General features: G+C 30.5%; 2 protein-coding genes across 2 annotated transcripts; one reads left to right on the top strand and one right to left on the bottom strand.

The window, feature by feature from the left end:
- Window positions 1-1,044: 1,044 nt before the first annotated feature.
- On the bottom strand, window positions 1,045-11,158 carry LOC111705160 (uncharacterized). Its single transcript, XM_023477623.1, has 12 exons — window positions 11,053-11,158; window positions 10,060-10,146; window positions 8,142-8,222; window positions 6,511-6,875; window positions 5,637-5,672; window positions 4,547-4,676; window positions 3,633-3,666; window positions 3,146-3,212; window positions 2,276-2,364; window positions 1,585-1,696; window positions 1,419-1,477; window positions 1,045-1,151 (listed from the first exon to the last, which is right to left on the bottom strand). Exons 1-12 carry the CDS (start codon window positions 11,096-11,098, stop codon window positions 1,091-1,093), a joined length of 1,167 nt encoding a protein of 388 aa, XP_023333391.1. The 5' UTR covers window positions 11,099-11,158; the 3' UTR covers window positions 1,045-1,090.
- A 1,242-nt stretch (window positions 11,159-12,400) lies between these two features.
- Window positions 12,401-25,963, top strand: LOC111705146 (uncharacterized). The gene is made up of 15 exons (XM_023477606.1): window positions 12,401-12,475; window positions 13,174-13,251; window positions 13,753-13,842; window positions 15,556-15,617; window positions 16,074-16,184; window positions 16,633-16,749; window positions 18,368-18,582; window positions 18,661-18,797; window positions 18,900-19,013; window positions 19,729-19,795; window positions 20,095-20,135; window positions 20,518-20,548; window positions 21,852-21,894; window positions 23,283-23,670; window positions 25,176-25,963. Exons 1-15 carry the CDS (start codon window positions 12,425-12,427, stop codon window positions 25,323-25,325), a joined length of 1,695 nt encoding a protein of 564 aa, XP_023333374.1. The 5' UTR covers window positions 12,401-12,424; the 3' UTR covers window positions 25,326-25,963.
- Window positions 25,964-26,229: the final 266 nt, after the last annotated feature.

Below are 26,229 nucleotides of genomic sequence, written 5' to 3'. Positions count from 1 at the left end.
GTCACAATTCCGTCGCAAAGAGGTTTATATGAAACAAAATGGGAATAAAGCATTAGTTTAAGTGAAAATGTAAAGAGAATTGTGGTTTCTCAGCGAGTAATTATATAAATATTTTATGTATAAACACTAACATTGTTCAACACAATTTGTATTATAAAATTTTTCACATGAATTATTTAAAATGAATAAAGGTAAAATCTATTTAGAATATTTTATAAAACTGAAATAATTTTCTATAAACTTAAATTTATAATATTTATTATTTATGAAAACTATTTTGTGATATGTTAGAGTTGTCAGAATACAAACTACTAATTTTGCTTTTCATAAATGTTCAGTAAAATTACATTGAACAGCACTGTACAGTACAATTATGTTGTACAGCACTGTAAAGCACAATTGCGTTTACAGAACTGGATTGTACAGCGTATAGCATACTGCACTATACAGAGTACTGCACTGTACAGAGTACTACACTGTACAGAGTACTGCACTGTACTGAGTACTGCACTGTACAGAGCACTGCACTGTACAGAATACTGCACTGTACAGAGTACTGCACTGTACAGAGCACTGCACTGTACAGAATAATGCACTGTACAGAGTACTGCACTGTACAGAGTACTGCACTGTACAGAATACTGCACTGTACAGAATACTGCACTGTACAGAGTACTGCACTGTACAGAGTACTGCACTGTACAGAGTACTGCACTGTACAAAGTACTGCACTGTACAGTGTACTTTATGTACAGAGTAAGCTGCACTATTTTCAAAAGAGCGAAATAACAATCGAAAGTAATCTTTTATTTAAAATAAAATTTTCAGAACATTCATTCATTCATTTTTAATCTGACGTAAATTGAATGGTTGCTCGTGTATTTTTTTTATTCTTTCACTTTACCATCATTTAGCATATTTTAAAGATTTTAGTTTTTGGACTTCACAGGGTACTTTTATTCTAAAAATAGAATCTCAATAGATAAAAAAACGCTTGAATTTTACAATGTTCTGACAATTTGATTTTATGATAAAGTCGCTTTTTTCAAATTGTTAATTTTAATCATAGAACTGCACTGTGGTTTAGACACTAGACAGGATAAGAGCACTCAATAAGGCAATCAATTTCTCTCCGAAGTGTGATCGTGTAACTGAAAAAAAAGAAAGTATTAAAAATTTCAAAACCTTTAAAAGGCAATCTTTTTAACCACTTCAGCCATTTTTTTTACTTACAGTGGGTCACTAAAACCGGGATCGTTTGGAATAATAGAAATGGAAGTGAAAACTACAATTAGGTAAATAATGTTTAAACAAAGGCTCACAGTGGAATAAAATATAGGTAAAATGCGACAAAAATAAGGGCTTACATTGGGATAAAGTGGAGGTGAAAATAAAAGTTATAAATATTTATTAATCACCTTGGAGTTGTGCAGAAAGGTGATTTACTATTCTTGCAATATTTAGAGTTTTTGCAAACCTGAAAATTCAAAGTTAACTTTTTTGTTGATTTTTAGCCTTTTTCTGCGCTTTTCACTCTTTAAAATGATAAAAATAAACAGTTTTAAAACTCTCATAAAAACGTACCAGAGAAATGGCGTCTTCAAGGTTCTCAGCAGTTTTAGCAACGGAAGGTATTTCTCCGGGTTTTGCGTTCTTAAACTTTTTCTCCAGACTTTCCTTGCACTTCTTCTCAGCGCTAAAATATAATTGGGTGAATTGGGTGAATGAAATGAATAGGGTAAAATAGGTAAAAATGGGTGAATAAGGGGAATAGGATAAATTTGGTGAATTTTATGAATAGGATAAATTGGGTGAATGGGGTGAATCGGGTGAATGGGGTGAATTGGGTGAATTGGATGAAAAGGATGAATCGGGTTAATAGGGTGAAAAGATTAAATTGGTCAAAAATAGGATGGGTTAAAATGGGTGAAAAAAGGTGAATATGGCCGTGAATAAGGGAAATAGGGTGAATAGGGTGAATAGGATAAATAGGGTGAATAAGGTGAATAGGGTGAATAGGATGAATAGGGTGAATGGGAGAATAGGATGAATAAAGTGAATATGATGAATAGGGTGAATGGGTGAATAGGATTAATTGGGTGAATATGATGAATAGGGTGAATGGTAGAATAGGATGAATAGAGTGAATATGATGAATAGGGTGATTGGATGAATAGGATTAATTGGGTGAATGGGTGAATATGATGAATAGGGTAAATGGATGAATAGGATGAATTGAGTGAATAAGGGAAAGGGTAAATGGGTGAATACTCACTGAGGTAATGCTGTTGCAACTGTAGGATAATTGTTCAGCTCAGCAAATATTTCTTTGATGGATTTCTCTTTAAAAACAACCATTATCTCCTGTACAACAACATTATAATGTTGTTATATTCTAATATAAACAAACCGTCCTGAGTCCGTAATTTAACTTCAGACAGAGTACTGTATTGCAAAGAAGACATGAAAGCACTCAATTAATTTTATTTGATGAGGTTAAAATTACACAGCAAATAGTTCTACTTTAAAATTAACTTATAAAACAATTATTAAAAGTGTATTTGGCCTGTCAACATTTTTACTGCTCTTCTTAAAGTTATAAATTGAGTCGAAAAGTTTTCTTTCTATTACAGAGATTTCTGGTTAAAATCCAGGTTGAATTGTGGTCTATGAGCTGAGTGTAGAATAGTTTAAGCCTTTAATGGTTTGAAAAAAATACGTTCTAAGACGGCTTTTTCTGATTTTTAGTAATTTCTAGTCACCCTCCCTGTATTGAGTGGTATATCAGAATAACAACAGTACCCTTGAAACGTATATTTCAGAAACTATGACGAATGCATTTTCATTTTTCGATCACAACAAGTTTGATTTCTGACTACTTCCATAATTGTTCCTGCAGCATAAATCCGCAAATCATTTTCTACAGAAACCAAAGTTTAAAATAATCAGTTTTCAAAATTAAAAACATTGATATCTAACTCAAACAAAAACAACTGGGATCTCCTTAATCAAAGAAAGATTTTATGGGTACCTTTATGAATCTGACATGCCACGTAATAAATGGAGAGTCACTAAAAATTAGATTTACAAACTTTTTAAGCCAAAAATATTATTTTTGTCACAAAAATACTATTGTAATGTTTTCCTGAGGACAGGTTTCAGGACAGTTTTCCTTCTTCCCCTGTATATAGCAGTAGGACGTAGAATTAAACCTTGATAAAAATATAAGAATAATTAAAGTAAAATTTAAAATATTTTATCGCATTTAAAAATAAATAAAATTAATTTTTATTGATTTAAGAAAAAAAAATCAATGATTTACTGAATTATTGAATTCTATAAAAAATATAATGCAAAAGAAATATGAGACAATGCGTTCCTCAAAGGAAATGAGTTCTTGCAATAAACTCTAATACTATTTCTATATCTTTGCATCCCCTATGTCGTAGACCATAGAAATTTCATCAATTAATTCTGTTAGATCAAATATTCTAAGTTTGAAATATCAAAGCTTTATATCGTCAGGTTTCAAAGATTAAGGAATTTGAAAATTTTAGTTTGTGCCAAAGACTCAATTCCTTTACGTAAATGTCAAACTTTAAGAAATCTCATTTAGTTTAGAATTTTCTTACTTTGGTGAAATACAACCATTGTAAAGAATATCTCCTGCGAACCATAAAAATTTCATTTAAGAAATTAAATGATTAAACAAGTTTTGTAAAAAATAGAATTATCCCAAGAAAAGTTCAATGGCAATTCCGGATTTTCAAATTTTCAAATTGAAAATAAAATTAAGTTAAAGTGACTCTAGATGTGACCCATTATGTTTGATGTAGTTTCTATATTAAAACATCTGTCTGAGTAGTAGTTTCTATATTACTAGCCTTATAGGGCGCTTCGCGCCCATCTTCTAAATTAATTGTGAACATGTTCTCTTTGTGTACATCGTAAAACAAAACAAAAATAATTCGCGGATTTTCACAAAAAATTTCGTGGATTTTCAAAATTTTCAAAAATTTAATGAAGATCGAATTTTGATGGAGACAAATATTTGAAATTTTGATCATTCATAAACCTTCCCTGGGGTCCCTAGATGTCCCACAAAAAATTTGGGCCCGATCGGTTCAGCCGTTTTGACGTTTATTGGATACAAACAAACAAACAGACAAACAAACAGACAAGCCAAATTTATATATAGAAAACATCTGTCTGAGTAGTAGTTTCTATATTAAAACATCTGTCTGAGTAGTAGTTTCCATATTAAAACATCTGTCTAAGTAGTAGTTTCTATATTAAAACATCTGTCTGAGTAGTAGTTTCTATATTAAAACATCTGTCTAAGTAGTAGTAGTTTCTATATTAAAACGTGTTCAATTATCACAAACTCCTTCATCGTCTCCGCTTTGAAAGAAAACCCACGATTAAAATTAATAAATTTGTAAGTAGAGAATTCAGGATATATCTCATCCATCCTTGTCCAGACAACGGTTTAAATAATTTGAAATTACGCCTAGATTCCCTTTAAATTAATAATTCTGATGGTTTCCTTCAATCTGAGGGAACTGACAGGAGTTCCCCTTCACAGTTTTACAGGTTTTTGGTTCATCTTTTACTCCAGGACAATCTAGATCACATTCACCCCACCTACCGCTCATATGATGGCCTTCCTTAGTCACCTAGCAGCACACAACTTAAAAACTCCCGCATTTCATAGTGATCAAAAATATTGCATTTCTCCCGGTGTCCTATGATTCATGATATTTGTTTTGGGCTTAATAATTTCAACCATTTATCAACATTCTTAGTTTGCTTAAGCATTTTTAAATACCTGGGACCGAATTTAATGAATTTGAGCCACGTAGCTGAAGTACCTAGTGGCAGTAGGCTACTGTCCTGGCGCGCCAATTCAAATTTGAGCCATCGATTCAAAGTTAAAGATTAAGGAAGGATTTGAATCGGCGATACAAATTTGAATCGGCGGTAGACACTTCAAATTCATTAAATTTGGTCCCTTGCAAATGTATAAAATAAAATGCCATTTAGATTTTCAATGTATTATTGAAATAAAAAACGTAATAAAAGACGTCAAGTCGATCAAAGTATGTATTTTGTCTCTCTTTAAATTTTCAAATAACGAACTCAGGGGCGTTTACAGGATTTAACTGAGGGGGCAAGAATTTTTAGGAACAAAAAAATCATAAATAGGAACAAAAAATCGCGATGCAGGCGAAAATTTTTTTTGACTTTGAAAATAGGAACAAAAAATTCCAAATTCAAGGGGGGCTACGCCCCTCCCTGAATCTGTCAAGGGGGGGCGAATGTCTCCCGACCCCCCCCCCATGTATCCGCCCCTGAACGAACTGACTTTTATGCAATTTTTCAAAGGTACCTTTGTATCGGATATTCCACTCTTCAAATTAAGTCACCAGTCCTTAAAATGCGTAAATGCCGATGTTTGTTTATTACCAGATGTCATTGATGCAGTGTAGTTACAAGCTGCTTGGTGTGTATTTAATTAGATTTTATGATCAAAGAACGCGGCATCAGGTCTTTTCTAATTATAATTATACACATTAAACAGCAATTCCTTACTCTTCATGATTAATTATCGATAAAAGAATTAAGTTTCTAGTTTCCTTTGTTGAGCACCAAAATTCATTAACATTCACGTCCTGAAAATAAAATTAAAATAATTATAATCAATGTTTATCTAAACACAAACCAAATAATTAGATACATTTAAAATATAAAAACTAGATTAAGAATAACATCAATAAGTTCTTATCAAAGAACTTGCAAATCTCTTTTCACACAGTGGTCGTTATATATTTCAAAACTATGAAGACGAATTTCCATTTTTATTTCTACAATGGAAACCAGGAGAAGTTAATAAGCTTGTAATTTGAAAAAAATTTTTAGAAATCCAAACTTAAAAAGAAAAGTCATCTGTATTGTATTGATGTATACGCTGACTACTGTTTGATAAAAAATCAGTCATTTCAAAGAAAAGTGGGTATTTCATGAATTTTTAATGTAAAATTGCACTTAAAAACGTCGAAAGTTTAGTTCAAAACAAAGAATTTGGACCAGGAACCCCTAGAACGTTATTTGTAAAAAAATGTGCACTATAGTTTCTAAGAGTAATTTTAACATATTAAGACTTTTGTTGAAAAAAGAGGAACTAGCATGGCTTTGTTTACAAATAAGGAGCTCTACAGTTTCTGGGAGGAATGTAAACAAACACAGTGCTCTACAGACTTAGTTTTGTTTATATTCCTCCCGGACACTGCAGTACACTTTATTAAAAAACAAGGATTACACACAAAGAATGAGACTTCCTTTTTTCAAAATTACCTACAACTGTTAACTTGGTTCTATCTTTTTCAAATCATTAAACAATCTATGGAAAGTAAATATTTATGGCTGAAGACTTAACTTACGTCGTCTTTATAGTCTTATTAATTGTAGGTAACCCTGTATGGGAGTTCCTAGTAAATTTCTTTGTTGTACCTTGGTGCACTTGGTGTAGTTCTTTCTAGTCCGCTCCCAGTAGAACGGAAATATACAGGGAGAACCTACGCCAGGACCTCCGATAGTCTTACAGGTAGAGCTTACTGGTTCATCGTCGGAGGCACTCTCCAGGGACGCTTTTTCTAATTTATCCTCAGAGGCAATTTTTGGAGACAAGTCCTCTAATTTATTATCGGTGGCAATTTCAGGAGACAAGTCTTCTGGTTCATCATCGGCGGCAATTTCTGGAGTCAAGTCCTCTGGTTCATCATTGGAGGCACTTTCTCCGGAAGAGTCCTCTGATTCATCATTGGAGGCACCTTCTCCGGAAGAGTCCTCTGATTCGTCGTCGTCGGAGGCACTTTCTAGAGAAAAATGTGCTCTACAATAATAGAAGAAATTTGGAACATTTTGTACGAAATTCAGAACAGAATGTTAAGGGGACAAAAATTTGTGAGATATCCCTGGAACTCAGTTCATAATTTTGAACACCATTTCATGTAATTTCGAAATGGTTTGGGGTATTTAATTATTCTAATATTGTATTCACTTCATTACATTTCACTTTACTTACTTATTGAATTAATAAATCAAGAAATATTTTTAATCATGGCGGCAGCTCCCCAGTCCCCCTTACCCCCTGCAATAAGTAGATACGGTGGTAAAATAAGAAAATATGAAATTTAGTCTTTGCTACAAACTTAAGTTTCTAATCCCCAAAGATGAACCAAAAGTAGAAGATGATGCATTAGGACTTTATCAGAATAGAATTAAGTAAAATCAAACAAGGTTTTGGTGAGAGATATGTTTAAAAAGTCCTTAAATCTTTTTAAATTATAGGAAAGACAACATTCTGTGGCTTTGTAATTAAGCCAATTGAGGTGTAGGGTTTTTTTTATATAAATCCCAATGTCCACTCTTTATATTATTACCATGCTCATTGCTAATCCCTATATCTTAGCAGCATAATTTATGTCATAGACCTTAGATATTTCAAACTGTGAATTCGGTCTGTTTTTAAATATAAAAAAAATTACATTTGTGGCCCGGCAACGACTATTAAAAAAGTATTTCTCTAGTTTATCATCGGAGGCGGTTTCAAGAGGCGATCTTTTAAAATTTCAAATACAATATATCTACATACAATATCTACATACAATATCTACATACAATATCTACATACAATATCTACATACAATATCTACATACAATATCTACATACAATATCGGCATACAATATTCAAGTTTTGGTATTTGCTGAAAACCAAGAAACAGTCTCAATATTTAACTAAGTTATATTAAAAATAAATCATATTTAACTGAATTATATTAAAAATAAACAATAGTTTATTAACTAATCCCAAATTTCTAAATTTACATTCTCTTCATTTTCTAAATATCTTTATTTACAATCGTATTCTTTGAATCAAAATAACACAACCTAAGATTGTAATTAATAAATATCGAGAGAAAGTTGAACTAGCCTTGAACTAGAGAGATGTGGTTCAATCACTTCTCATAATTTATTAATCCAAAATTTCTTAAAACATATATTTTGGTGATAGAAGTATAAAAAGATTAACGTAAAGTTTCAGTTTAGTTGATTTCTTAAATGAAAGCTAATATTCTACCTGCAGTAGGTTCCATAAACTTGTTTGCATAATCAGACCCTTTAACAGTTGCATAGCCTGGACCTTTATTTACTTCACCTCCTTAAAAAAATATTAATGCAGGGTTACCAACAAAGGTTGAGACTTCAGAGACGACTGTACGGAATTTATACTGTTTGTTTCTTTATATTTACAACTGACTGTCTATCTATCATTTAAATGACAATAAAAAGAATTTATTTAAGGCAAAAGATTTGATTTATCATTGAACGTCGGCAAGTTTGTGGTTGTTTTTATAGTTAGTTAGGACAGAATTTTTTTAAAGGTTAAACATTTATCGAAAAGGAATGATGGGAAATATTAAGGAATGCTAATGGAAAATTATGTGTATTAAAGAATTTTAATGGAAAATGATATGTATTAAAGAATGCTAATGGAAAATGATGTGTATTAAAGAATGCTAATGGAAAATGATGTGTATTAAAGAATGCTAATAGAAAATGACATGTATTAAAGAATGCTAATGGAAAATGATGTGTATTAAAGAATGCTAATGGAAAATGGTGTGTCTTAAAGAATGCTAATGGAAAATGACATGTATTAAAGAATTCTAATGGAAAATGATGTGTATTAAAGAATGTTAATGGAAAATGATATGTATTAAAGAATGCTAATGGAAAATGATATGTATTAAAGAATGCTAATGGAAAATGATATGTATTAAAGAATGCTAATGGAAAATGATGTGTATTAAAGAATGCTAATTGAAAATGGTTTGTCTTAAAGAATACTAATGGAAAATTATGTGTATTAAAGAATGCTAATGAAAAATGATATGTATTAAAGAATTATAATGGAAAATGATATGTGTATTAAAGAATGCTAATGGAAAATGATGTGTATTAAAGAATGCTAATGGATAAATGATGTGTATTAAACAATGCTAATGGAGAATTTTGTGTATTAAGGAATTAAGTGCAAGGAACAATGGGAAATATTAAAGAATGATGGGAATGATTGAAAATCTTAAAGAATGATTGGAAATGATTTGAGGAATGATGGGAAATGGTTTGATGAATGATGGGAAGTATTAAAGAATGATGGGAAATAATGGGAAATATCAAATAATGATGGAAAATGATGTGAGGAATGCTGGGAAATGATGTAAGGAACGATGGGAAATGTTAAAGAATGATGGGAAACGATGTGAGGAATGATTGAAAATATAAAAAAATGTTGGAATATGATGTGAGGAAGGATAAGAAATGACGTCAGGAACGACAGAAATTTTCTCATTGTCGAGAACCATCGAGATATAGAGAAAAATGAAGTCCTAAAACTCTATAGCACGTCGTGCCAAAATAATAATGTTATAGGTAATTTCATGAAACATTTATGTACTTGTCTTATTTCAATGGCTATTTCTAGATCAAATAAGCTCAGAAACAAAGCAGAAGTCAAAATATAAAGTTGATTTAAATTTTATTTCATTCTAATTGAAAAAAATTATTTTGGAAATATCCAAAAAAAATTTGGAAAAATCCGGGAATCAATCTAAACTTTATTGCACACGTGCTATAATGTACAGCTAATTTAACTTTATAGAACGATGATTACTTTATAGCACGTTCATTATGAAATTCATGATGAAGTGAGGAAGAATGATAAAGTACACAATAGTTTCATAAAATATTAAAGAATGTTGGGAAACGATGGAAAATATTAAAGAAGGTTGGGAAATGATGAAAAATACTAAAGATGTTGGGAAATGATGGAAAATATTAAAGAAGGTTGGGAAATGATGAAAAATACTAAAGAATATTGAGAATTGATGGGAAATATTAAAGAATGTTGGGAAATGATGGGAAATGTTGAAGAATGATGGGAAATGATGAGAGGAATGATGGGAAATGAAAAATATTTAGAAGAATATCTATACCTGTTGTTGGAAGATCAACTGCAGATTTCACTAGATAGTTTTCTCCAGTTTCAGTTTTTATCAAATATTTCATTCCCCATCCAACATCTGTAATTTCATTTATACATTGATAATCCATCCAACATCTGTAATTACATTTACACATTGATATTCCATCCAACATCTGTAATTTAATTTATACATTGATAATCCATCCAACATTTGTAATTACATTTACACATTGATAAACCATCTAACATCTACAGTAATATCATTTATACATGGATAATCCATCCAACATCTGTAATTTCATTTATACATTAATAATCCATCCAACATCTGTAATTACATTTATACATGGATAATCCATCCAACATCTGTAATTTCATTTATACATGGATTATTCATCCAACATCTACAGTAATTACATTTACACATGGATAATCCATCCAACATCTGTAATTTCATTTATACATGGATAATCCGTCCAACATCTGTAATTTCATTTATACATTGATAATCCATCCAACATCTGTAATTACATTTACATATGGCTAATCCATCCGACATCTGTAATTTCATTTATACATTGATAATCCATCCAACATCTACAGAAATTACATTTACACATGTATATTCCATCCAACAACTGCAATAATTACATTAATACATTGATAATCCATTCAACATCTGTAATTATATTTACACACATGGATAATTCATCCTAAATCTACAATAATTACATTTATACGTTGATAATCCATCCAACATCTGGATGGATTAAGATTTAATTAAAAATTTGACCTTGACTTTAAAACATCTTTTAATTTCAATTAAACAAAATGTTATAAAAAAAAAGTTTATATGGATGTTCATCCATTATATAAAACTGTTAGTGATTCACCACAAAAGTCAATTTTGCATTTTAATGCACTGACGAAAAAAAAATACCGAATAGAACGAAAATTGTACATTGAGGTCGAAATTTTGTGGTAATGGTTCATTGTAACCTACCTAACATCAATAATAATATAACAGAAAGGTTGTGAACCCGCAGCATTATTGAAGTAAGACTGGATCATATTTCACAAAATTATCCTTTAATTTAAATTGTATCATGATAAGTTCATCTGTTTACCAAATCGTATGTAACTATATCAGAAAAAAACCGAGGATGTTTTTCAGCTTAAATCTTATTTTTTCCTCTTTCCTCGTTAATATTTTATCCCAATTTACACTGATCAATGGCGAAATAACTGTAGCTTTACAAATCTAAAAGATTACGGCCTGCAACTTTGTTGATAAAAAGGCGTCACTAAAAACAAAATTAGGATAAGCAACTTTTTTAAAGAGCAAATTCGAACTGATTTAGAATTTACGAATTTAACTAAAATCAAATTTGCCATAACGTAATAAATACATTTCTACCTAGAAGCAAAACGCAAATAAAAAAGTATTGAGGCACTAATTGAGGGTAATTATTTATAATATCTTGTAAATTCTTTATTCGACAAAAAATTGTTAAATATTGAAGAGAAAGTTGAATAATATTTTTATATATATATATATATATATATAGTGCTGGAGAATAAAGGAAAGTCATTTCCCCCTCCCACCCCTTTGGCTTGGTTTCTTTCAGTATACCTTGATCCATGCAGTAGAATTTCATTCAGGCAGTAGATTTGGACATAAGCATTAAGCAGTAGTATTTGATATTCAGTCATTAAACTCTGATTTAGGTCGTAGACTTGGTCCTAGAAAGTAGATTTTGTTTCAAGGGGAAGACTTTGATTTAGCCTTTAGACTTAGGCACTAAGAAGTAGACATTAAATCAGTTGCAGTAAATTTCGATTTATAAAGATTAAGGCATTGGACTTTAATTTAGTAGAAACTTAGTCAGGCAGTACAATTTGGTTTAGATAGTAGACTTGGATTTAGATTGTAGACTTGGATTTAGATAGTGTAGACTTTGAATTAGATAGTAGACTTGGATTTAGAGAGTAGACTTTGAATTAGATAGTAGACTTTGATTTAGATAGTAGACTTTGATTTAGATAGTAGACTTGGATTTAGATAGTAGACTTTGATTTAGATAACAGACTTGGGATTAGATAGTAGACTTTGATTTAGATAGTAGACTTTGATTTAGATAGTAGACTTTGATTTAGATAGTAGACTTGGATTTAGATAGTAGACTTGGGTTTAGATAGTAGACTTGGATTTAGATAAATAGCATTTGATTTAGGCAATAGACATCGATATAGGCAAATGATTCAATAAGTATTGGTTAGAATGGGTAATGTGTATCTGTATGAAGATCATGTGGAAAATGAAACAAAAAATTATCAAAAATATGAATGTTTTCATTGTATGTAATTTCAAGAAAATGGGAGATCAGCATGAAAACAAACTCTCTAGATTCCTAGCTCCAGACAAGGTGATAAAATAGTTGAAAATATTTTGATGTAATTAGTAATATTGACATTCAATAAATAATTGATGAAAAAGAACTGTTTATAGAAAGTTGATTAAACAAATCAAAATATTGATTTTCACTTTCGAAAACAAAGTTTATTCAATGATATTCATTTGACACAAATATTGATATTTAATATAACAAGGCTTACAGGGCGCTTAGCGACCCTCTTCTACCAACCATCTAAGCTTTTAAATGGTGCTTTTCAAGAGGCCATTTTTTCTTCGTAATAATAAAAATCAAAATTTTGTGTTTTTTTCTTTAAACATTTATAGATTGAATTGAAATTGAAAAAATAACCGTTTTTTGAGGCAAAATATTTCACTTTTGAACGTTCATAAACCTTTCCTGGGGTCATGTGAGTTGCCAAAAAAACAATTCCCAAAGGAACTGGGTCTTTCCCACAAAATAAAGTTAACTAATCCATATATCTTTGCAACCGGATCACGTAAGCCTTTGATATTTCAAGTCTATGTTATTTGATCAAACAGAATTCATAGTCAGTAATATCTTAAGTCTACGACATTGGATTGGGTTTCTAAGTTATTGGGAGTAGAAAATCAGAGTTTGTGGCAATGACTCAATTTTTTTATATAAAGATATAAATAATATATATAATAAAACTGAATATATGCAAAATAAAATTAACTGTTTTCCAGATGACTAAAGAATTAGTTCAGACCTGGTTAGATTCAGGACAGCTGGCACAGTTGGAGACAGCTGTACTCAAAGGAAAGGTATTGAAAACAGTTCTACATAAACTAGCTTTTTAGAACGCTTCGTGCTCCCTTTTCAGATAACAATCTTAACATCTTCGTTTAATAAGAATAATTCTGCTGATTTTTTGGTTTAAATTGGTGTATTTTTAGAAATAATAAATCTCGACATATTTTCAAATTTGACGGCTGAAGCTGAAGACGGCTGTAAATAAAGAAAAGGTATTGAATGACAGCTGAAGACGGCTGTAAATAAAGAAAAGTTGAATGACAGCTGAAGACGGCTGTAAATAAAGAAAAGTTATTGTACGACAGCTGAAGACGGCTGTAAATAAAGAAAAGGTATTGAATGACAGCTGAAGACGGCTGTAAATAAAGAAAAGTTATTGTACGACAACTGAAGACGGCTGTAAATAAAGAAAAGGTATTTGAGGACGAGGATGACAGCTGAAGACAGCTGTACTAAAAGGAGAATAAAAAGCCAATAGTTTAAAGTTGTCTTTTATGAATTGTTTATTTCAGGGGTATCTTATTAATAAATGCAGTACAACCAACACAGAAGCAAATAATTTCATTCAAAATACTCTTCCAGGTCTCAAGTCAAATATCGAGGTAATTCATTTTTTTGACACTTTAAGCGTAATTTCAAGTAACCCTCCGTTGAAAGATCTCAACGCCTGATTCACGACAGCACCCTCGAAACCATAATCCTGATAAAGAATAAGGATTTTTCTGAGTCGAAGTTTTGATTCTGATAATTTCTCCAATGTTACTTATAAGCAAGAAATGCACAAGTCACTTTTGCAGAGAAACCACAAATGAAGATAGTTTTAAAAATATAGATCCTCGTTCATGCTTGATCCACGTGCACTGTATCCTTATCTTGGTGAAGAAAACGATTAAAAATCGCTTGCTTTTAAAAGAAAGCGACTCAGAACGGACGGTCGCTTAATAACGTATTAAAAGTCTGAAAATTAAAGGATTTTTAATCACTAACTTACGGATTAAAAATCTGTAACTTGGCGAAATAACGGATTATTAATCTGAAGTTTCTCTGACGAACTGTACGCACGGACAATTAATCCGTTATTTCACGAAATAAACGATTTTTAATTTGCGACTTTAAACATTGTTTTCCCAAAGGATACAGTGTGGATTTAACGGTTCTGTCAATATTCCAGAAAACTGTGACTTTCAATCACAGTTTGACCTATTAAACATGACTTTTTAGCCTTTCTTCTTTTTTACTTTTTTTGCTGTCTTATACTTTTGAATGAAAAGTATAAGACAAACAAATCCGTAAGTTTAAAGATTGTTTGGTTGTAGACCAAAACGCGTATGACTTCAAATAGAAGAAACCGAACGCGTCTCACTCTGGTTAGTCCGGGGTGGATCAGACAAAGCTTTTAATTTTTTTTTAATTGGTTTTAAATAGAACATTGACATCTTTACATAAGGTGGTCACTTGAAATTACGCTTACAGTCCCTTTGAATAAAAAAATCTTAAATATTTATCTTTGAAGTTAATTGTTTTTTAAATTTTATTTTTTATAATATTAAAAATAATATAATATTAAATATAATATAAATATAATAAATATAATAAATATAATAAATATAATAAAATAATATAATATTAAAAATAATATAATGTTAAAAAGCAAGGAGGGGTAGTTGAGCTAAGAGACCAGTAACATTACAGAAATTAAACAATTATAGGATTATTTGTTACAAATAAAATATAATTTTGCGGAGTATTACTTTAAACCAAAAACGTTATCCAACGTCATCCGCCACATGAAACATGTTTTTACACTTATTCAATAAACCCACTGAAAAGTAATACTCAGAAATTGTACAATATATCAATTGAATTTTTAAAACTTTAAAGCTCAACCAGTCCTCCATGCCGGTCACTCCCTTTAAGGCTCCGGATTACTGAAATGCACAGCAATTTTACTTTATCTTAAATCAATAATTATGTTAAAAATAAAAAACATGTTAAATATATTTGAGGNGTACAAGTAGGATTGGATACGGCTTAATACTCTAACTATTTAAATTGGAAGCATATTATAGAATGTAAATATTTTAAATGTTTTGTTAACAGATTGATAAATAAAAGCGTGAAAATATAAACATAATTTAATTCCCTTTTATATATTGTAAAATATATTTGAGGATACTCATGAACTAGTTGAACGAGGGGATCTATTAAATATATTTTAGGATACTCATGAACTAGTTGAACGAGGGGATCTATTAAATATATTTTAGGATACTCCTGAACTAGTTGAACGAAGGGATCTATTAAATATATTTTAGGATACTCATGAACTAGTTGAACGAGGAGATCTATTCAGTTTACAGTCTATTCCTGATATTAGGTAAATAGAACTGTTACCCTTTATTTAAAAAAATATGTCCAAATGATCTAATTATTCCATTTTCATCAATCATAAATTTCTATTTAATCTATTTAAATAATGGTTTAATTCAAAGTAAGAGAATAATATAATGTGGAATACCTGAACCAAGGTTGTTTATTAAGGTTGCGTATTCTCGATGCCCTCCAATGTACGGAAAATGTCGTCTCCTAAGAAATAGACAGTGAAATCCGTAAATGACGTCACTAATTCCTACACTCGACTCTATAATCAGTGACGTCGTTTCCGGATTTTACTGTCCATTACTTAGGGATGATATTTTGTGTACATTGGAGCGCATAGAGAGTAGGAAACATAACTAATTACAATCTTGCACTGAACACATACTGCTTATAATTTACACTAAACCCAGTTTATTGAAAAATAACACTTGAGCCTATTATATTTCCTTTCTAGGTTACTGGTTTCAAGAGATGAGTTTGGAGAAATGCCAGTTCATATTGCAGCAAGACAAGGTCACATGCACATGCTTAGTTTTATACTAGAGCTTTGTCCAGGGGCTGCAAGGTACATTTTAGGTTTTTATATTACTAGGCGTTTGGGGCGCTTCGCGCCCATCTTCTATTTAAATTGTGAACATGTTCTTTTTGTTTACATTTTTAAAAAAAGAAGAAAAAATTTTGCGGATTTTTAAAAAAAAATTCGCGGATTTTCAAGAATTTAAATTTTTTTACAAAATTAAAAACCTTTAAAACACATTTTTTTAATTTTTATCATTCATAAACCTTCCCGGTGGTCACGTGATGTCCCACAAAAAATTTGGGCCCGATCGGTTCAGCCGTTTTGACGTTTATTGGATACAAACAGACAGACAAGCCAAATTTATATATAGATTTTCAACTTTATTCCTGAAGAAATACAGTTGACAGAATTGTCATTTTCATTTATAACATTATCATTGCTCTATCAGAGTGATTATCATTAATGTAGTCATTAACATTATCATTGTATCAAGATGCGTGGATAGTATGCGTCGAACTTCTGTACACTACGCTGCAACCTGTAAGGATGAATCTGTCAGAGAGATTATTATTGAGCTCCTGGTGCAAGCTGGAGTAGATCCTGAAGCCAGGTAGTAACATTCAGGAGTCATGTAGCCACTAGCCAGTTATATAATCCAGGAGTAAGATTATAACATTCAGGAGTCAGGTAGCAAAATCCAAAAGCCAGGTTATAGCAAAATATTTAGAATAGTCAGGTAGCAAAATCCAAAAGCCAGGTTATAGCTAAATATTTAGAATAGAAATCAGAGGAGTCAAACAGCAAAATCTGAAAGCAATGAAGCAAAATCCAAAGTCAATGAACAGTGATAACCAGAAAACAATGGAATCGGAAGACGATATTATAGCAAAACTTAAGTGTATTTGATGTTGTTACAAAGCAAAAAGTTTACTAGGCATTTATTAAAAAACTATTCTAGTGAAATGGGTCTGTTTAAACTGAAAAATTACCGTGTCTCATGCTCATTTCACTTTATCAAGTTATAACTTAATTTTTAAAAGTCGTTTTCATATTTCAGAGTTTTCTGGTTATCACTGTAGCAAAGTTAAAAACCGGTATCAAAGGCAACAAAATCCAGAAGTTAGTCAGAAACATTAAAAAAAACTGGTAGTAGTAAGATACAGGGCATCCCACGAAACATGAATATTTTTCAATGTCTTCTTCCATATACTGTATTAGATATTTAAGACTTTTTGCAATTTATTTCTTTAGAGGGAGTGTTCGCGAAAAATGAAAGGGGGTATAGGCTTAATGCGATAAAAAAGCGCTTTTGATCGCTACTAATCTTACTTCTATCTGTTGCGTCTGTAAGGAGAAAATTGTTAAAAACGACTAGTACCGAAGAACGTAGTGTCCATACAAATTCAGAAAGATGCTACATATGACTTAGACCGTAAAAAAATCAATTTAATTTCAAACAAATCATTCAGATATTACACCCTATGGTCATCGATTATCTTTAGCCACATTTATATATAGTTGATTTTTCATAATATGTTTTGATTTTATTTTTTAAAATAACATTTTGCTTCCAACTTGTTTTCGAACATTCCTGGAAAATATGAAAATGTCGTCTTCATTTCCAAAAATCCTCGAAACAGGAATAAATGTTTTTATAAGTAACTCTCAGATCAAAACAATTAAAACATATTATGAAAAATTAACTATATATAAATGTGGCGAAAGATAATCGATAACTATAGGTTGTAATATCTGAATGATTTGTTTGAAATTAAATTGATTTTTATGGTCTAAGTTGTATGTTGCAATTTTCTCAATTTGTATGGGCGCCATGTTATTCGGTATGAGACGTCTTCAACAATTTTCTCCTTATAGACGCAACAGATAAAAGTAAGATTAGAAGCGATCAAAAGCGCTTTTTTATCGCATTAAGCCTATACCCCCTTTCATTTTTCGTGAACACTCCCTTTAAACAAATCTTTTACTCAAATTTATATTTGTTTGAAATCAATTTACTATATGATATTACTGCCATTTAGTATTCTTATCATCATCTTTGGTATCAAACAACTTTACAAATTATGGAAGAAGACATTTTAAACTATTCACCAATTGTCATGTTTCGTGGGACACCCTGTATGATAAGACTTCAAAATGTTTTGATAAATAGAAAGATTTGTGTGAAAAACACAATTAGTACCAATCCATAAATTGTTTTTTATTTGAAGGGATTTGCTTGGCTGGAGTAAAGAGGATTATATTGGAGGGGAGATAGTTCCAATTAAAAGAAGAGGACGTGGTCCGAACTCAGGAAGCTCAAGGGCGACCTCAAGAGGAAGCTCCATTAAGACCTTCGCCAGGAGCTCCAAAGAATTGATTCCTGAAATCCTGGTGGCTGTAAACACGAAGAACTTTGAAAAACTTGTGGATTTGATTCTCAATGGTAAAAAAATCCACCATAAAAAAATGACACCCTATACCTGTACATTGTACAATGTAATTGTAAAACTTTTATCCCAAGGTGATGGGAAACAGCTGCAAGACATTGAGACATCAAATAAAGATATTCAAGTTTTCATCAGAAACATTCCCGGATTTCAAACCAAAATTCAAAAAATCCATAATTCGGTCAAAGATGGGTCCCTGGAAAATCTAAAGGTAAAAAAACTATTTAATATGTCACGTTAAATTCTGTTAATTTTAAAACTAAAAAACACCAAAAACGCGTCGAAAATAGTAAATTTTTCTTATGTTCTTCAGATTCATCTAGACCGGAAAAAGTTTGCTCACTGTCTGGAAGGAAAGCAACGCGGCAACATATTGCACACAGCAGTCCAGCATGCGCAGAGTCACATTGCGCAATATATCATCAAGGTTCTTGTTATATAAAATTTTAAAAAATTACCACTGGATTTAAGAATTTTAAGACCAGGTTTAAAAAATAGTATTACTTCAAAGAAGCTGAACCTCTCAGACAAAGTTGAGCCAGTACGTTATTTCACAGGCGTGCATGCCGGATTTTAGCCAGATAGGGGGAAATTTTTTTTTGCCACCCCCTGGACGATTTTCCCCCCTCCCTGGCCTTAAAAATGCTTTTATTCTTTATTAAGTCTAGCTACTATACCACATGTCCCCTATGTACCCCATTGTAGTCTCGGTTTAATGTACGTATGTGGAAAGCAAGTATAATGTATCCCTTTGTATAGTTCTGTATTACTCACGGAAGTCCTGGGCAGCTTTCTCTTGAAGACTATCAGTAGTCCTCCGTCCTCTTTATTCACCCCCCAACCCTCCTCTTCAAATGTAATCTACCCCTGGCCTTCATGTGGGTTGCGGGAAGACATGCCAAACACTTGTATAAAACATATAGCTACATACAGTGATAACCAGAAACCTGGAGAATAGGTAGACGACATTTTAACAATACTGAAGTACACCTGATTTTAACATTTCCCAAGAGGACTACTGCCCCCCCCCCCCTGTATACGCGCCATGTTTTTTTTCAACTTAAACCTGCGCACAAGAGCAGTGATTCATCTACATATATATATGCCATATAAGAGATAAGATGTTCAGAAAAACTTTCTAGAACTATCCAGAACTGTTAAACAGACCTGATGCCCTAGGCAGAACCCCACTGCATTGGGCAGCTCTAGGTACAGGGGTCTCACTAAATATGAAAATTAAAAGACGACATAGAATTCTTAGTTCTTTTCAGCTTTATCAAATGTACATATCGAAGAACGATTGCAGGAATTATAAAGGGGGAAACCAGATTAATTATCAAAAGGGTTTAAGTTTTCCAACTTTTGTGTTAAATATTTTATTATTAGAAAGCTATCAAAGATCAAATATGATTTGTGTGTAATCCCTCAACTTCCATGTTTAGTGTGACATCCTTTATTTCTATATTTTGAACAATTAAGCAAAATGAAATTATATTTTAATATTTTAGATCCTAAATCACACAACCTTTATCAAAACTTTAAAGACCAGGTAAATGTCAGTTAGCTCACAAAGGAAATAATTTAAATTTTTGAAAATTAATTTTACTCCCAAAGTAGTTTCTAGTGACCCTTCAGTTAAAGAATTGGTGCTCGGTTTATAACTTTTCCCGGAGCATAAATGACGAAGATGTTCTTATTTTTCTGCCTTAAAATTGATAGTTTTAAATTGTGGGTCCTCTGTAAAAGTACCTTGAGGATCTTAGCAGTAAATGGGAGAAAAAATAAAATAAAATTTTTGAACTCTTTTTTGAGTGTTGCTATTTATTGTAAATTACATTGTACATTTTAACCACAGTAAATTAAAAGTAAATAAATTCAAATTATTTCTTTTCAAAGATTTTTTAAAAACTGAACAAATATCAAATATTTAGGGTGGAGATGACACTATTAAGGATTTATCAGGTAACAATATCTCAGTTTAAAGGAACTTTAATTTCAAGTAAACAAGGCCTTGCTGCCATCACTTTAAAATTTTAGATGCAATGCACATAGATTCAGCCTGCTCTAGAAATGTTGCATAATTTTCAAGACAGGGTCGACTTTAATGTGTCACAACGCCTTGGGCTTTGATTTTACCGCTCTAACTCGAATGCTTTCTTGTAGCTCAAGACATGTACATTTTAGAACTATACCGGACTTGTTTATAACTGTAGTCGTTAAGAAGTTATTGGCAAAATTCTCATAGATTTTTGCTTGAGAGTTTGCAACCTTTAAATCGCAGTGTATGATTAATCCGGGCAGTGACGGTACAAGTAGGATTGGATACGGCTTAATACTCTAACTATTTAAATTGGAAGCATATTATAGAATGTAAATATTTTAAATGTTTTGTTAACAGATTGATAAATAAAAGCGTGAAAATATAATCATAATTTAATTCCCTTTTATATATTGTACTTATAGAAACATTTGCACTTGTTTAAATAGACAAGTGAGCCCATTAAAACGTTGTTTATAATTATAATTCAATAATTATATATTATATATAATATTATATCATATATAATTATATATAATATATATAATATATATTATATACAATTATATATCTGCTTTATTACTTATCCAATCAATTTGCTGAGGAGAGAATTTTTTATTGATTAAAAATTTTGCGATTTGACCAAAGACGTTAGGTCGGCAAAAAAATAAGTCTTTGTAACAGACGCAAATGTTCTAATCCCTACATCTTTTCAACCTGATGGTGTAAGCATTTTATATAAATCAAGCTTAAATTATTTGAGCTAACATGATTCATAGTTTGAAATATGACGATTGACGACATTGTGCTGCAAAAATATAAGGAAAAGAAAATTAGATCCAAATCTTTTTCCCTAAGTTAGTAAGTTTAACTTTTTTCTGTTAATTTTAGAAGTTTCTGTTTAGATTTTTAGATTTTCTTTGGTTATTTTTTCAATTTTAGCTTATATAGAATTATATAGAATTATATAGAATTATATAGAATTATATAGAATTATATAGAATTGCCAGAATCATGCTTCAAATCATTTTTTAAGGAAACTTTTTAAAGATTTTGATTAGGAATAGGCAGCTAGGTCAAGACTGCTTTGACAAATTTCGTAAGACTGGGTCCACTTTAAAGTGTCGCAACGCCTTGGGCTTTGATTTAACCTCACTATACTCTCTTCTTATAACTCCATTTGTTGGTATCTTTTAAATTAAAGAATTTTTGTTGTTTTCCATTTAGGGAATACGGCATCAGCTTACTTCGAGGAAATCAGCAAACAAAGGAAGGATTTAAAGTTTAACTTAAATCTTTTTATAAAGATTTTTTCATGAATAAAACCAGCCTTTTAATTTTTTGGCATAATTTCAAGTGAACGTTCATTTAAAGAATGAAATGCCTGATTTGCCACAAAATCAAATTTTCTAATCCAGATATCTTTGCAACCTGATGGTGTAAACCTTTGATATTTTTAAACTTCTATTATTTGATACAACAGAATTTACAATTTGAAATTTCTAAGGTCTACGTTATTTAGTTGCAATGAAATAGAAATTACAATATTAGAATTTGTGGCAAAGACTCAATTCCTTTGTTAGAATTCAACACGATACAAGATAGAAAAACACAATATAAGATAGAAAACACGATATAAGACAGAAAAACTCGATATAAGAGAAAAACACGATACAAGACAGAAAAACACGATATAAGACAGAAAAACACGATATAAGACAGAAAAACACGATATAAGACAGAAAAACACGATATAAGATAGAAAAACACGATATAAGAGAAAAACACGATATAAGACAGAAAAACACTATATAAGACAGAAAAACACAATATAAGACAGAAAAACACGATAGAAGACAGAACAACACGATATAAGATAGAAAAACACGATAGAAGACAAAAAAAACACGATATAAGATAGTAAAACACGATATAAGACAGAAAAACACGATATAAGATAGAAAAAACACAATATAAGACAGAAAAACATGATATAAGATAAAAGAAAACACAACATAAGATAGAAAAACACAATATAAGACAGAAAAACGTGATATAAGATAGAAAAACATGATATAAGAGTGAAAACACGATATAAGATAGAAAAAACACGATATAAGATAGAAAAACATGATATAAGACTGAAAAACACGATATAAGATAGAAAAACACGATATAAGATATAAAAACATGATATAAGACTGAAAAACACGATATAAGACTGAAAAACACGATATATGATAGAGAACACGATATAAGATAGAAAAACACGATATAAGATAGAAAAACACAATAAAAGACAGAAAAAAACACGATATAAGATAAAAAAACACGTTAAAAGATATAAACGACGATATAAGATAGAAAAACACGATATAAGATAGTAAAACACGATATAAGATAGAGAAACACAATATAAGACAGAAAAACACGATATAAGATAGAAAGACATGATATAAGACAGAAAAACACGATACAAGACAGAAAAACACGATATAAGGTAGAAAGACATGATATAAGACAGAAAAACACGATACAAGAAAGAAAAACGACGATATCCTTGTCATAGCTTCTTAAATATAAAGGTGTTAAATATTACTGTTGTGAATCAGGCATAAACAGTCCCTTTAAATGTATTTTAAATCTTGGACCTAACAGTCAAGAACTGGAAACAGAAATGGAGGATGTTATGCAAGAAGAAAAGAAAGAAATTGATGAGCCAAAAACTGAAGAAGATAATAAAAACGATCATGAAGAAGAATATTATGAAGAGAAAGACATAACACCTGAAAAGAATGACAAAGAAAATGAAACTAAACATAAGAAAGAACCAGAATTTCTAGAGCATAAAGAGAATAACGATTATACAATGATGTTGGAAGATATTGAGAATGATGATAATGATTATGATGTTGAGAGTATAATTGATGACATCAACATCAAAAAGGTTAATCAGGAAAACAAGGAGAAGGTGGATAAAGAAACTGAGAAAAGTTATATTAAAGAGACTAATTTGGAAAATCAGACTGAACTACAAAATTCTGAGGTAAGAAAAGGAATTTTAATCTTGTTATTCGTACTTTAAGAAACCCTGCATATAAAGGGATTATCAACAAAAGATAAACCTTGTCCTCTGTTTTACATCCTTTGTACTATCTTTTTCATCTTTTATTTTCTCTTATTAATCTTTTGTCCTATCTTTTTTATCTTTTGTTTTCTCTCGTTCATCTGTTGTTTTTTTATCTTTTGCCAACTCCTAATCATCGTTTTTCCTAGTTTTTTCAGTTTTCCCAGCTTTTTATCTTTTATTCTTTTTATCTATCTTTCTATCTTTGAAATATATTATCCTGTTTTTGAATCTGTTGTTTTCTATTTTTCATCTTTTGTTTTCTCTCGTTCATCAGTTGTTTTTTATCTTTTGCCAACTCCTTGTCATCGTTTTTCCTAACTTTTTCAGTTTTCCCATCTTTTTTATCTTTTATTCTTTTTATCTATCTTTCTATCTTTGAAATATATTATTCTGTTTTTAAATCTGTTGTTTTCTATTTTTCATCTTTTGCATTCATTCTCCTATAATCTTTTGTCCCATCTTTTTCTCTATCGTTTTATCTTTGTCATCTTTTGTGTTATCTATTTCATCTTTCATTTAATTTTTTTTAATCTTTTGCATTTTTCGTTCTACCTTTTTCATCTTTCGTTATTCATTTTTCATCTTTCGTTCTATATTTTTCATCTGTTGTGTCTGTCATTTTTATTCTTCTTTCATGTTATCTTTTTCATCTTTCATGATATATTTTTCATCTTTCGTGTCATCTTTTCATCTTTTAAGACACCTATTTCATTTTTCCCGACATCTTTTTCATCTTTAATTCTACTTTTTTCTTCTTTTGTACTATTTTTTTCATCTTTTGTATCTTTTTTATCTTTTTGTGTCTGTCATTTTTTTCTTCTTTTATCTTATCTTTTTCATCTTTCCTTTCATTTTTTAATCTTTTTCATCTTTTGTTCTTCATCTGTTGTGTCTGTCATTTTCATTCTTCTTTTATGTTATCTTTTTCATCTTTCATATATATTGTTAATCTTTCATTTCATTTTTTTAATCTTTTGTATTTTTCGTTCTACATTTTTCATCTTTCGTTTTTCATTTTTCATTTTTCGTTCTACATTTTTCATCTTTCGTTCTACATTTTTCATCTTTTGTTCTACATTTTTCATCTGTTGTGTCTGTCATTTTTATTCTTCTTTTATATTATATTTTTCATCTTTCATGATATATTTTTAATCTTTCGTGTCATCTTTTTCATCTATTAAGATAACTGTTTCATTTTTCTAGAGATCTTTTTCATCTTTAATTCTACTTTTTTCTTCTTTCTTACTATCTTTTTCATCTTTCATGTCTGTCATATTTTTCTTCTTTTATATTATCATTTTCATAATTCATGCAATATTTTTCAGCTTTTGTGTCATCTTTTTTCATATGTCGAGTTATCTTTTTCACCTTTCTTGGCAACGTTTTCATCTTTTATTCTTTTTAATCTATGACATGTTAAGATATCCTGGGTGTCCTACCTGGATCCTGATGAAGCGCTCAGGTTTGAGAAGGGGTTGAGCTACGCGCTTAAGGAGGTCTCCAACGCGCGTCCTGACAATCCAATAGAATATCTAGCAAATCAACTCAAGTTTTTTCATTCAAATTTTTAATCAAAATGGATTAAAATCTAATATGTAATATCTGTAATAAAAACGTTAAATAATAAATTCAAAAATTCTTGTACTTCCGGTGAGCTTAGTTTTAAATCGTAATCGGATTCAACGAAACGTTTACAATTATGTTTCTAATATACTTCCTAACAATTTTCTAGAATCTAGATCCTAAGAATAATTTAGAATCTAGATACAAAAAATAATCTAGGATCTAGACTCTAGATTATTCTTAGGATCTAGATTCTAGATCCTAACAATAATTTAGAATCTGGATACATTAATAACAAAGTTTAATTATGAAGAAATCGATATTTACTGAAGAACTGAGAATAAATACTTAATATATTTCATGTTGTGCTTTATTTTCATGAGTAAGAGGTAATACAGGGTTACCTTCAAAGAATCAGACTTCAGAGACGACTTTAAACTTGTTTCTTTCGTGCAAAAATCATTTAATAAGCCAATATAAAACTATTTTCAAGGCAGGAGACTTAATTGAAAATGAGTTTCAGGTAGTTTTTACATTCTCATCCTTTAAAGTTATCACCCTGTAAGTTGTTAGTTAGAACCCTTGAAAAACTTGAAAAGTATAAGTTATAGAGGACGTGAGTCAGACTCTAAATAACTTCCAGTATATATATTTCTTATAACTTATTACTAGAGGGTTCAGAACTAGAGTCAATATCGAAATCACACGTGTAGATCCTTTATCAGTACTATGCCCCGTATCCGTTTTATCTCATTCTGTTGAATCTTGTGGAACTAGTTTAATGCGGCCAGGCATCGTCTTCCACAAAGTTTTTAATTTCATCAAATTGACCAGAAAATATTAAATATAAACAAATTTTAAAAATGAATTTAAGGGATTTATAAAATTTGTAAAAATAGAATTAATCCTATA

The sequence above is a fragment of the Eurytemora carolleeae genome, unplaced genomic scaffold, assembly GCF_000591075.1.
Source record: "Eurytemora carolleeae unplaced genomic scaffold, Eaff_2.0 scaffold631, whole genome shotgun sequence".
NCBI classification, from domain to species: Eukaryota; Metazoa; Arthropoda; class Copepoda; order Calanoida; family Temoridae; genus Eurytemora; species Eurytemora carolleeae.
This window is presented reverse-complemented; position numbering and strand designations above follow the sequence as displayed.

Coding starts and splice junctions, on each gene's coding strand:
- LOC111705160 (XM_023477623.1), bottom strand. CDS start 11,098: ATGCTGCGGGTTCACAACCTTTCTGTTATATTATTATTGATGTTAG. Junction 6,876..8,141: donor GTTTATGGAACCTACTGCAG/GTAGAATATTAG, acceptor ATTTTTCTCTAG/AAAGTGCCTCCGACGACGAC. Junction 1,152..1,418: donor CCTTTCTGCACAACTCCAAG/GTGATTAATAAA, acceptor CTTTTTTTTCAG/TTACACGATCACACTTCGGA.
- LOC111705146 (XM_023477606.1), top strand. CDS start 12,425: ATGGGAGATCAGCATGAAAACAAACTCTCTAGATTCCTAGCTCCAGAC. Junction 18,583..18,660: donor TGTGGATTTGATTCTCAATG/GTAAAAAAATCC, acceptor TTTTATCCCAAG/GTGATGGGAAACAGCTGCAA. Junction 21,895..23,282: donor GAGGAAATCAGCAAACAAAG/GAAGGATTTAAA, acceptor TGGACCTAACAG/TCAAGAACTGGAAACAGAAA.